The sequence below is a fragment of the Bos taurus genome, chromosome 24, assembly GCF_002263795.3.
Source record: "Bos taurus isolate L1 Dominette 01449 registration number 42190680 breed Hereford chromosome 24, ARS-UCD2.0, whole genome shotgun sequence".
Classification (NCBI taxonomy): domain Eukaryota; kingdom Metazoa; phylum Chordata; class Mammalia; order Artiodactyla; family Bovidae; genus Bos; species Bos taurus.
The window spans coordinates 54004913-54016993 of record NC_037351.1 but is presented as its reverse complement, the minus strand read 5'-3'; the positions used below and the strand labels follow the sequence as shown (position 1 = coordinate 54016993).

Sequence of the window (12081 nt, the reverse complement as noted above, 5' to 3'; positions counted from 1 at the left end):
ACTTCCCAGGTGGCTCAGTGGTAAAGAATCATCCTGCCCTGCAGGAGATGCAGGACACGTGGATTCGATCCCTGAGTCGGAAAGATCCCCCAGAGAAGGAACTGGCACCCCACCTGGCAGGCTACAGTCCGTGGAGTTGCAAAGAGTTGACCCAACAGCTGGGTACTGATCACTGGTAGACTAACTCTACCCAGTGCTCCCTAGTAACACAAATGGGAAGGAAATCCGAAAAGGAGGGGAGACGTGTAGATGTGTAATTGATTCACTTTGCTGTACAGCAGAAACTAACACAACATTGCAAAGCAACTATACCCCAAGAAAAATTAATTTAAAAAGAGATTTTATTAAACTGTAGAAGTCTAAAGCAATAAATGAATCTGAGAGCTCATTCACAATTCCATTTTATAAAGCACAGAAATCTGATGATCTCGGATAACCCTTATTACAATATCCTCCAATATGTAACGTAGGAAATTCATTGCTAAGAGCGTATTTGTTAAACACAATGAAGTTATTCTCCCGGTTTTACCATAGTGCATTCTGTATAATCTTAAAGAGCAAAGGAAGAAAAGAACGGCTTTTATCACATCTAGCTATTTCTAATGGCTTCTAAGATAGGAAATTTTCTTTTAAATTCTTTATTAATGGTACATTCTGAGATCTTTGTATTAAAAGTTTTTTTTTCTTTTATATTGCAAAGCAAAATTTAAATCATATAAGGAAGTACATCTGAAACTAGGGAATTCAATCTTTCTTCTTCACAAGCATATAAATCAAAAACACAATAGAAATGAATTGATTTAAAACTCTACTAGTAGCCACGAAAATGAATTAATGTGAGTGAGTTAAACTGAGGTGGATGAACCAGGAGCCTGTTACACAGACTGAAGTTAAGTCAAAAAGAGAAAAACAAATATTGTATATTAACACATATATATGGAATCTAGAAAATTGATCCGGATGACCTTATTTTCAGGGCAGGAATAGAGATGCAGACAGAGAGAAGGGGCTTGTGGACACAGTGGGGAAGGGGAGGGTGGGGTGAATGCAGAGAGGAGCGCTGACATAGATAGATACACTATTGCGTGCAAAGCAGAGAGCTAGCCAGGAGCTGCTGTGTGACATGGGGCGCTTGGCTCGGTGCTCTGTGACCACCTGGAGGCGTGGGATGGGACAGAGGCTAAAGAGGGAGGGGATAAATAGAAATAGGAACCCCCCTGCAGCTCAGATGGTAAAGAATCTGCTTGCAATGCAGGAGACCCAGGTTCAGTCCCTGGGTCGGGAAGATCTTCTGGAGAAGGGCATGGCGACCCACTCCAGTATTCTTACCTGGAGAATGGACAGAGGAGCCTGGTGGGCTACAGTCCATGGGCTCGCAAAGAGTCAGACATGACTAAGCGACTAAGCACACACACATATACATAAATACTCGTGGCTGATTCACCTTGTCGTGGGGCAGAAGCCAACACAACATTGTAAAGCAATTGTCCTCTAATTAAAAAAAAAACAACTCTACAAGGGAGAAATGCATGCACACTTTCTCCTTTTAGCCCATTAATCTCATCTAGAGCTTTGTGAAATTTGTAAAATTTATATAATGCCGTTTATCATTCTTAAATTCTATTATCAAATAATGTTGGTAAACTATTTGAAAAACTTTTCAAAGTCTCAAAATTTTACATTTCCCTGTGTCTGAGAAATAATACTAGCTTCCCTAAAATAACAATTACCTAGAAAATGACCACATTTCTAATTTTTCTTTGGCAGAGCATAATTACTCAATAAAGCCCCAAGGTTTGTGTAATTTACATGTTCTATTATTGGCTATAGCAAATGAACCTAGAATGGCATATAACATAAAATCTTTTAATGCTTTTGGAACCTATTTAGAACCTCCGATGCTGTGCCAAAGAGATCCTGGATCTGCTGCCACCCGTAGGGTCTGAGTCTGAACAGGAGCTGCCTTCTCTGAACCAGTCTTCCTCTTTTGTAGAGTTTGGAAGTTGAGGATGGAATGGGCAGGTTGATTTTAACCCCAAAGTCTCCAGAATAAAGTGATTATGTTTCTAGTGAGTGTTAAACACTCTAAATACAAGTAACATTGAACAAGGGTCTTGTGTTTCACACCAAATTATAAGCCATGTGTCATCAAATTTACAAAGTATAAGACAAAATAAAAGTTCAAATTTTATAAGCAGCAGTTTATAATATTTTAAGCAAAATATAAAGTACAGAAAATAATATTGATAATATCAGAAAAAAAGTATAGAGAAAATACACCATTTGTTATATTTGAAGTGTTTCTAAGTGTGTTTTGGATTTTCAATCTATTCAATCCCCTTAGCCCTCTCGTTTTGTGTTTTAATGATCTCCCCTTAAACTTCCACCTTTGTTTAACTTTCAGCCCTTCTCTGAAACATTTCTCATTTCTAACCTCATTAATGTGCCCTCCTTTCACCCAATAGTAAGAAAGCTTCTGTAATGATGAATAGTTCCATAATAATTTGTGTTCGTTAACCACATTAATTGAACACTTTCTTGTTGCCCTGCTGCTGCTGCTAAGTCGCTTCAGTCGTGTCTGACTCTGTACGACCACATAGACGGCAGCCCACCAGGCTCGCCCGTGCCTGGGATTCTCCAGGCAAGAACACTGGAGTGGGTTGCCATTTCCTTCTCCAATGCATGAAAGTGAAAAGTGAAAGTGAAGTCGCTCTGTCGTGTCTGTGTCTGACTCGTAGCGACCCCATGAACTGCAGCCTACCAGGCTCCTCTGTCCATGGGATTTTCCAGGCAAGAGTACTGGAATACAAATACCGAGAAGAGTCAAGTATATGAGATTGGGAAATAATCAACAACTGGATCGTAAACACTGGCTTGAGAACCAACATCCAGGAGGCAGGCAGCTTCTCCAGCAATTGAAATCCTCACTAATGAGATTAAGATGGGGTGTACAGGATGAAAGGAAACTCTGGGCCCTAGCCAGGATGAATCAACTGAGCTCAGTTTAAATTTTTCTTTTCCAATCATTTGAAGACTGGAGGGTCCTCGACTGAGAACACTGACGTCATTCTCATATGGGACACAGCAAATGACTGAGCAAGAGGGCAAGTCTCATAAAGCTAAACGTTTTGGAACCTCTCGGCTGGAGGGGAGAATACCTTGGACATGCCTCGTTCAGGATCAGTGGATGGATCCGGTTTGAGGAGGGCTAAAGACCCCTCCAAATGTCATTCTTCATCTTCAATTTCAACTTCGTGGACCAACGTTGAGCTCATGGTCGTCTCTGTAGGAGTTGGGAGCCCCGGGGTAGAGGAGCTGTGGTTGGTCCCCGGGGTAGGAGGCAGAGTGCTCTGAGATACAGGCAGGGAGGATGGGCCCGGAGATGGGGCAGCACCAGGAATGCAGGCGACATGATTGGACTTGCCGTCGGCATGAATGACGATGGTGGTGCCGGCGGCGGGCTTACCCAAGTGGACAAAATAGAAGAGCAGAACAACAAGGGCTGTGGCAATGAGACAGGCCAGCAGACACAGCAGAAACGTTTTCCAGGGTGACCTCGGCTTTGCCGTCGCCTGCACAGGGTCATGAAAAGTGAACATTTCAGCAAGAACACAGTGGTAACTTAGGCAAATGATTTCCATTAGAATATGGCTATTTTTTAAAATTACTACAAATGCTATAATTTAAATGAATAAATCATCTCTCTCCCTCTCTCTCCCTCTCTCTTTCACACACACACACACATACATATACACGCCTTGTCCACAAGTGCATAAGGACAAAATGTCCCCTCTTAGTTAACCCTTTGTATTAAAGCAATAAAGGCATCACCTTAAACTGCAAATAGGTTGCCTCAGGAATATATCACGTGATGACCTCATATCAGCTACTATACTTACAGTATAAATTAAATTATCTAATTGGCCATCCAGGAGAGAAAAACCAAAGACCGATCAGAACATGGAGACTGGTTATCTTGGAGTGATGGAAAGTGACCCGTATTTGGCTCACTGTCATCTCCCATTTTCAAATGACATTTTGAGATTTTGTAACTAGAAAATGATTCATTAAATACATTTTTGATCTTTTAAACATAAACAAAAGAAAGTTCGCTGTGCTTAGAAAGACATCAAAGTAGAAAAATGATCAGCTCTGGTACGGAGCAGGATCTTACAGGAAAAGACTACAGCACTGATAAATTACCAGGCCAGTGGGCCCCCTGCATTGCTCAGAGCTTGTGGAGTTACGGGGGTGAGGGGGTGCCCAAGGAGCACGGAGCCACTGAAGGGCAGGCAGTTGAGGAGGAGCTGAAGGAGAGGAGAACCCTTCAGAGGGGCTGAGCGAGCAGAGCCTGTCTACCTTGCCTTGCCATCACCTCAAAGGACCAGTGAAGACGCCCGCCTGCCCCCCAGACCCCAAATCTCACCCACTGCGGCTGTAAGGTCACAACAGGCAATCTACAACCACAGTGTGTTCCTTCGTTTGAACCGTAGGGATTTCTGGGTAGCTGCAGAGAAAGAATGTTAACATCAACAATTCACCAGCCCTGATTTTTAAGGATGAAGAAAATTTATTTGATCTAGGCACATAAATTCATAAAACATGTAAAAAATCATTGAATCCAATATGTATTCCAGGAAGAACTGACCAAGATCTAGGAAAATCTGAAACTCTAATAAACAGTTTCATGATGTGAATTATACAAGTACATTTTTCATATTAAATGATCAAAGAAGGAAAATAATCATCTCAATGCTCACTGCTCATTTAACAAATTTCAGCATTTAAAAGTGGTAAAAGCAGACAAATGATACCAACCCCAAAGAACTAGAAGAAAAGAATAACTCCCAAATGTGATGAGCAATGTGACGAGGTCATTACCTCCAAGCAATGACCATAATATTTAACAGTAAAACATTCAGAGACATTCCTTTAAAGTCAGGAGAAGAGAAGAATATCTCCTGCCACCAATTTCGGGTACTGGTTTTCTAGAAGTTCTCATCAGTGCGTATAAATAAGGGAAATGTGAAGACAAAATTAACATTATTTGCAGATGATATGATTGCCCTCAGTTCAGTTCAGTTCAGTTCAGTCTCTCAGTCGTGTCCGACTCTTTGTGACCCCATGAATCACAGCACTCCAGGCCTCCGTGTCCATCACCATCTCCTGGAGTTCACTCAGACTCACGTCCATCAAGTGATCACATCCATGATTGCCCTACAGAACCCCAAACAATTAGCCAAATACTCTATAAATTATAAAGTAATAAGATCTCATCAAATTGGTTATAAAAGTACAGAACATATGTGTAACAGCACTGTTTTATGTGTGGATATGTGTATGTGTAATAGCAACTGCTATTTATGGTAGTAGGAATGCATTTTAAATGGCTAAGCCTACAGTGGAAATTTGCTGTATGACTCAGGGAACTCAAACCGGGGCTCGAGACCAGGGCTTCCTCAATCTAGAGGGGTTGAAAGGGTGGGAGGTGGGAGGGAGATTCAAGAGGGATAGGACATATGTACACCTATGGCTAATTCATGTTGAGGTATGCAGAAATCAAGTCAATATTGTAAAACAACTATCAACCAATTAAAAATAAATAAATATAATTAAAAACAAACACAAAAATAAAATGGCTAAGCCTATAAAATGCCATACAACTTATGTAAAGAAGACCAAAAAACTTTACTAAAAAGCAAAAAGACAACTTGAATAACATCTTCTAAGAAAAGATTTCTGTAGTATAAGCTCTCAATTCTCTGAATATAAATTGAGAAAAATTTCATATGATAAAGCAATCAAAAGAATAAAATTAAATTGGATGGGGGGCAAGAAGCAAAATATTAGCAGTTTCTTTTTCCTCTGGGAGGAGTCATGGGTGATTTTTAAATTTTTTATTAGTAATTTTCTGTTTTTTCCAAATGTTCTAAAGTAAGAAAACAAACTCATAAAGAATTAAAAGAAAATATTCTACCCCTTGTTTCAGGGAATATAAGAGGTTGCCAGTCAGATTACTAAAAAATAGGAAATCCAAACGATTCCTTTTCATGGTCTCAGAGGTTGGTTTACTGGGTATTTTGCATAATTAATTATTTGACTTAATGGAATAAATTGCATAAATGTTTTTGACATGTGGGGAAAGGAGAAGGAAATAAAATGATGTACATATGATATTAAAGCAATGGAATTTTGCAGCTTCCATGGAATAAGAGGCATCCTATAAATCAGGTTTATGGTCATCTAGATATTGGATTCCCAAACTGAACACAAATACAACCTTCAAGTTGCAAAACAATTCTTATACCTAATCATATCTTCATGTTTATCTTGTCTGACTTTTCTCTTGGTTCGGCAACGTCAAGTTAATTATAAAATCCATTCTCTTTGTTAGAAAGCTAGTACTCAAGTTTTTTGAAAAGTAGCATCTTGTAAAGAAATGATTATATATGTGAGCAACCTGAGTTCAATTTCTGTCACTAGTCATTTATAAGATGAAAGAATTTGTGTGAATGATGAATGGGATCCTTAATATGTTCTAAGAAATATGATGTAACGTTTTAAGCATAAGTCCCCCCACCATGAGACATTTTCCATAAATTTCTACCTTGGAAACAGGTAGGCCAATGAGAATAAATATTTTCATTGGATTTAAATATGTATGAATATAAACAATATTGTTAATATCTGCTATAAATATAACACTTCAAATCATCTACTAAAATCTTGTCCACTGATATGTTATTATAAATTTCTGATATAAATATAAAAATTTAGGCAAAAAGTCTAATGTACAATTATCAAATGATGGTATAGTACAATTGGTTACTACAATTGGTACTACGTAACTCCCTCAATACTTGTGCCTCCTATTAGTAAATCCAGATTCCATTCATCCTCTAATAGTAAACATTAGGAAAAAAATGCAAGTTCAGCTTGGGGAGGGTTAAAAAATAAATGTAGAAAGCAAGAATGTTAGATATGAAAGAAGACATAATTCTTTATATGAATATATGTTTCATATACTCCAAAGTGAATGACGTTTGCATTCCCATCAAGAGCGTGGAACATTCCAGTTGCCCCATATTCCTCCCCTGTGCTTGGTTGATACGGTCAGTATCTTCAATATTACCTGTGTAGAGGTATCTTGCTATGGTCTGATTGCATTTCCCTAAATGGTTCAGCATGTTGAACATTTCCAATGTGTTCATTTGCCAGCTGTGTATCTTCTTTGATAAAATGTTTGTAACAGTTATTTTCCAGTTGGTAGTGAATGTTGGCTGATATTTCCCTTGTTATAAATAACTAAGAAGACAATAAAGGAAATGTGTTAGGGGAAAAAAGGTATGCACACTACTCACCAACTCAGTCGGGTTTTGTTCCATATCCACAGCGTGCTGCTGTTGCTTGCCATCCATTCTGGAAGGGCTGGTGTCTCCCGTGGAGCTCCAGAGATATCTGTATTCACTCTGTGGAGTAGAAGTTAGGGAATACTGAATTCATGCTGAATTAGTCATTGTGTATTTACTCAATCTAGATCATGCAAAGTAACTGTCATCCGTTTCCTGGGAAATTTTCCAAATTCAACCCCAAAGTACACAACACATGTTAGTTGAGAAAAAAGTAGAAAAAATTTCCTCCCTTCCCAAAACAGCCTGCAGAAAATTATCTCAACTTTAGGACTCTAAGGATTCTGAGATGTAAACCCTTGCCTTCCTTATTTCACAAAATTTATTCAAAGTCACTGAAACTTGATTTCTCACAGGTGAGGAATTTAGTTTTTGCTTCTAAAAAGAAGCCTACAAAGCCACTCCTTGATTATGGATAGTGCAGAACTCTGTGGCTAAACAGAAGGCTTATGGTAATGACAAATTTCAAAAACCATCCAAAAATAAGACAATATTCAGATTACTGGATCATGATAAATGCAGGTGAATGATGAGTGAAGTCTTTTGTACCAAAGTCAGTAGCTCTCTTGAGATAGACGGGGGAAAGAAAACATCAGAATAGCTTTTACTAGAATTAAAGATAAAAATAGGAAATAAGTACACTTCAGTAGCTCTTAAGTATATAAATCAAGGATTATTCACAGTGAATCTCATCTGCTGCTTAGCCCACTGTACCTGGCTTTAGGCTATGAAATGAGTTTGTCACCATTTCTGATGAATCCTGATCTTTGAGAGGAGCAGGAATCAGAAAAGAAAGACTTTCGTTAGTACTTCTCCACTTCTCATAAGGGCAAGTGTACATGACAAGCATGCAAAAGTGAGGTGGGGTTTCAGAGCAATCTGAGAGTTCCTGCAGTCTGACCCTTTGGCAAACCGGCACGCAGTAGAGCCTAGGGAAAAAATGACAAGATCTTTTTCATTCATGCATTTCACATAGGCCAACTTTGGGTGGGGAGGCAGTCGCTAGTGGCACGAATTTTCCAAAATATTAATAAATTTACAAAGATCCTTGTTCAAGAGCAGACATGTCTTCTTGTACATAATAGCTGTAATTACAAAAAAAAAAAAAAAAAAGTTATGTAACTGAATTCCAAATCTCTGAATTTCTCTCTAAGGAAACAATAAATGACTTATGTTTTAAATCACTCTCAGTTGCTTTTTTCTTTTTCTTTCTTCTTCTTCTTTTTAACCATATAATCAGAACAAATCTTGTTTCATTAACACAGTGTTGTTCTGATTGGACCCGAGTCCACTAGTATGTAATGGTTGGAGAACTTGGGATTTTCAAACTATAATTCAAACTTCTCAGTTGTGGCATAAATCTTAGCGCAGCAAAGAATGAGACAGAGTACCTGGAAAAGCTAGCGTCAGGAACCTGGCTCCCTACCTTTCTAAAAAAACATGGGTGACTACGTTTCATTACCAGCTCCGTCTCTGTGTGTGTTCAGTCATGTCTGACTCTTTGCGACCCCATGGACTGTAGGCTCTTCTGTCCATGGGATTTCCCAGGCAAGAATACCACAGTGGGTTGCCATTTTCTACACCAGAGGATTTTCCCAGCCCAGGAATCCAGCCCATGTCTCTTGAGCTTCCTGCATTTGCAGGCAGATTTTTTACCACTTAGCAAGCAGATTCTTTACCATTATCACCTCCTGGGAAGCCCCTTTTTTGACCACTGTAAATCAAAAGTGAAAATCAGAAGACAATTTAAATGGTCTTCAATGTACTGGAAAATAATTACTGGCGAACTGGGATACTATGCTCAGCAACAGTATCTACCAAGTAAAAAGTAAAAATAAGGTCATTTCTTAAACAAAATTTGAGGCAGTTTTCCACAAACAGGCATTCACTGAAAGAAATGCAGAAGGGTAGAAATTCAGAAGGAAAGACTCTCAGTGTAAAAGGGTGAGATGTAAAAACAAGAGCAAAAGGTGGCAGGAGTCCACTGTGACTCCTGCTCCTGTGTATTGTACTGAAGGTCCCAATCAGAAAAGCAAAATAAAATGTCAACTTTATAAGCATGAAAGCTGCTCTTACCTGCATTTATTAGGATTATAATCATAGAAATCCAAAGAATCTACAAGCAACCCATTAGAATAAGTAAACGTTTAGTAAGATTAGTGGATACAAATCAATAAACAAAAATAATTTGAGTATTTTGTATTAGTATAAGTAATTATTTCATGTTTTTATGTATCATCAACAAATATTCAGAAAGCTAGAAACTTAAAGAGATCTTGAAAGGAAAATTTCAAACATCTAGAAATAAGTCTATTAATAGAGGTGCAGTAGTTTTAATGGAAAACTTGTGAAATCTTATTGAATAAATCACTAGCAAAATTTTAAATAAATATGCTGCTGGCAGTTACAGAAACTGGCAAGATAACTTGGAAAGAATTTTTTATTATCTAGTAAACTTGAAGACATTTGTGTACAATGATGAAGTAGTTCCACTCCTAGTATGCTCCCAAAGGAAATACACAGACACAGAGAAATGTTCATAGTAACATTATCTATCGGTTTAAAAAACAATGACCCAATATCCACAGCAGAATAGACAGGTAAATTGTGTTACATTTATACAATGAAATGTATACATGAACTATTGTTAGACATATCAAATGCATGAATCTCACAAATATAATGTAGTGGGGAAAATCACAGAGGCATTAAAACTAATCTATCTTATTTAGAGATATGTATGTAAGTGATATTTCTATTTTACAACAGCAAGGAAATGATTCATGTAAATCTCATGATGGTGGGCACCTCTCAGGGGAAGGAGAAAAGCAGAATTGGGGCTGAATACCACATGAAGGGATTCTGGGGATTCTGAAAGTGTTCTGATTTTGACCTGAGTGTGATACATGGATGTTTATATAATAAATATCAACCACATGTGAAAACTACTCTATGTATGATAAAAGTTAAAAAATAAGTACTTACCAAAATATATTGGAAAGCTCGAATAAAATTTACGTTACGCAAGTCATTTTTAAAATTTTTTCAACACCCTTTCTTTCTTCTGTGTTTATAGCAACTATTTGCCAAATAATTTGAAAGACCTATTTGCCTTTAGGGGCTTCCCTGATGGGTCAATTGCACTCATTTCACATGCTAAAAAAGTAATGCTCAAAATCCTTCATATGCATTCTCTGCTCTGTTTGCTGATTCTGCAAGTACATTAATTCTTGTCAGTCTTTGAACCATAAACTTTAGATTATGAAACATCTGACTTCATATACCTTTTTCCAATTAGAAGAGTAATATAAGTTTATTTTGAAGATTCAGAAAATTGAAAGAATATAATCACCTGTCCACTTTTGACATTGTATTGGTTCCTCCCAATATGAATTTTTCAATGCTTATCTAAGTATAGTTATTCTTTTTATTCATTTTAATGGGTTTTATTGACTGTATAATTGTCTGTTACATAAAAACTAAGATTGTTTACTTAACCATGCTTCCATTCTTAAGTATTTAGATTGCTTCTATTTTGCAGATGTAATAGTCAATACAATAATCATTAAAAAAAGTTTTTTTTCAAAACGTTGCATTGTTTCTTTAGGTGGCAATTTAAAAGTAGAATTGAACAGATCAAAAGCTCTTGATAAAAATAAATTGCCAAATTGATTAAGAAAATTGTACCAGGTTACACTGTCACTAAAAATGTTATAAAATCACTCTGCTGCTATTGCTGCTGCTAAGTCGCTTCAGTTGTGTCCGACTCTGTGCGACCCCATAGATGGCAGCCCACCAGGCTCCCCCGTCCCTGGGATTCTCCAGGCAAGAACACTGGAGTGGGTTGCCATTTCCTTCTCCAATGCGTGAAAGCGGAAAGTGAAAATGAAAGTGAAGTCGCTCAGTCGTGTCTGACTCCTAGCGACCCCATGGACTGCAGCCTACCAGGCTCCTCCATCCATGGGATTTTCCAGGCAAGAGTACTGGAGTGGGGTGCCATTGCCTTCTCCAATAAAATCACTCTACTCAACGTGTATTCCCTGCTTTGACCATTTTGACCATCTTCATGTCAGTAAAAAGAATGTATGTGTGTTTGTATAATCATTATTTCCTTTGTTTTCTAACTCTGAAATGAAACTTGTCAAGAAACATTCAAATATTATTCAATAGTCATATTTACAAAATGTCATATATATGCTTATTCATGTTCATATTTACATTCAATGACAGTTTAATTATTCCTGGGTCGGTGTTCTTTTTTCTAGTGAACATTTTATGTACCGAGACACCAATGATTTTTATATTTTTTGTGTTGCAAATATTTTTCTAGCAGTTTTTTTCTCTGGTTTTTCTTTTTTAAGAACAATTTCCTAACTTACAGAAGTTTTTAAAACTTTGGAGGTTAAATTAACAATCTATGATTTTTACTTTTGATTTTCAATGACTAACTCATCACTGCATTTGAACTCAATTTTTGTTTTTCCACAATTATTTAACCAGTTTTCCCAAAACAGCTTTTTTATGACTTTTTCTTCCTTATCAATATATGATGAGTTTTTCCATTGTGGATGATTTTAGCTAAGTTCTTATAAACAATTTAACCTAAGTACAAACAAATTTAATTATTAATCAAGAGTTAACGACTTCCCTGGTGGCTCAGACAGTAAAGCAT

General features: G+C 37.4%; 1 protein-coding gene across 1 annotated transcript; it reads right to left on the bottom strand.

The window, feature by feature from the left end:
- Positions 1-323: 323 nt before the first annotated feature.
- On the bottom strand, positions 324-7630 carry LOC104975794 (dynactin-associated protein). The gene is made up of 3 exons (XM_010819008.4): positions 7362-7630; positions 4427-4507; positions 324-3572 (listed from the first exon to the last, which is right to left on the bottom strand). The coding sequence occupies exons 1-3, from the start codon at positions 7416-7418 to the stop codon at positions 3228-3230; spliced, it is 483 nt and encodes a 160-aa protein (XP_010817310.1). The 5' UTR covers positions 7419-7630; the 3' UTR covers positions 324-3227.
- Positions 7631-12081: the final 4451 nt, after the last annotated feature.

Coding starts and splice junctions, on each gene's coding strand:
- LOC104975794 (XM_010819008.4), bottom strand. CDS start 7,418: ATGGATGGCAAGCAACAGCAGCACGCTGTGGATATGGAACAAAACCCG. Junction 4,508..7,361: donor AACAAAACCCGACTGAGTTG/GTGAGTAGTGTG, acceptor CTTTCTCTGCAG/CTACCCAGAAATCCCTACGG. Junction 3,573..4,426: donor TGACCTTACAGCCGCAGTGG/GTGAGATTTGGG, acceptor GACCCTGTGCAG/GCGACGGCAAAGCCGAGGTC.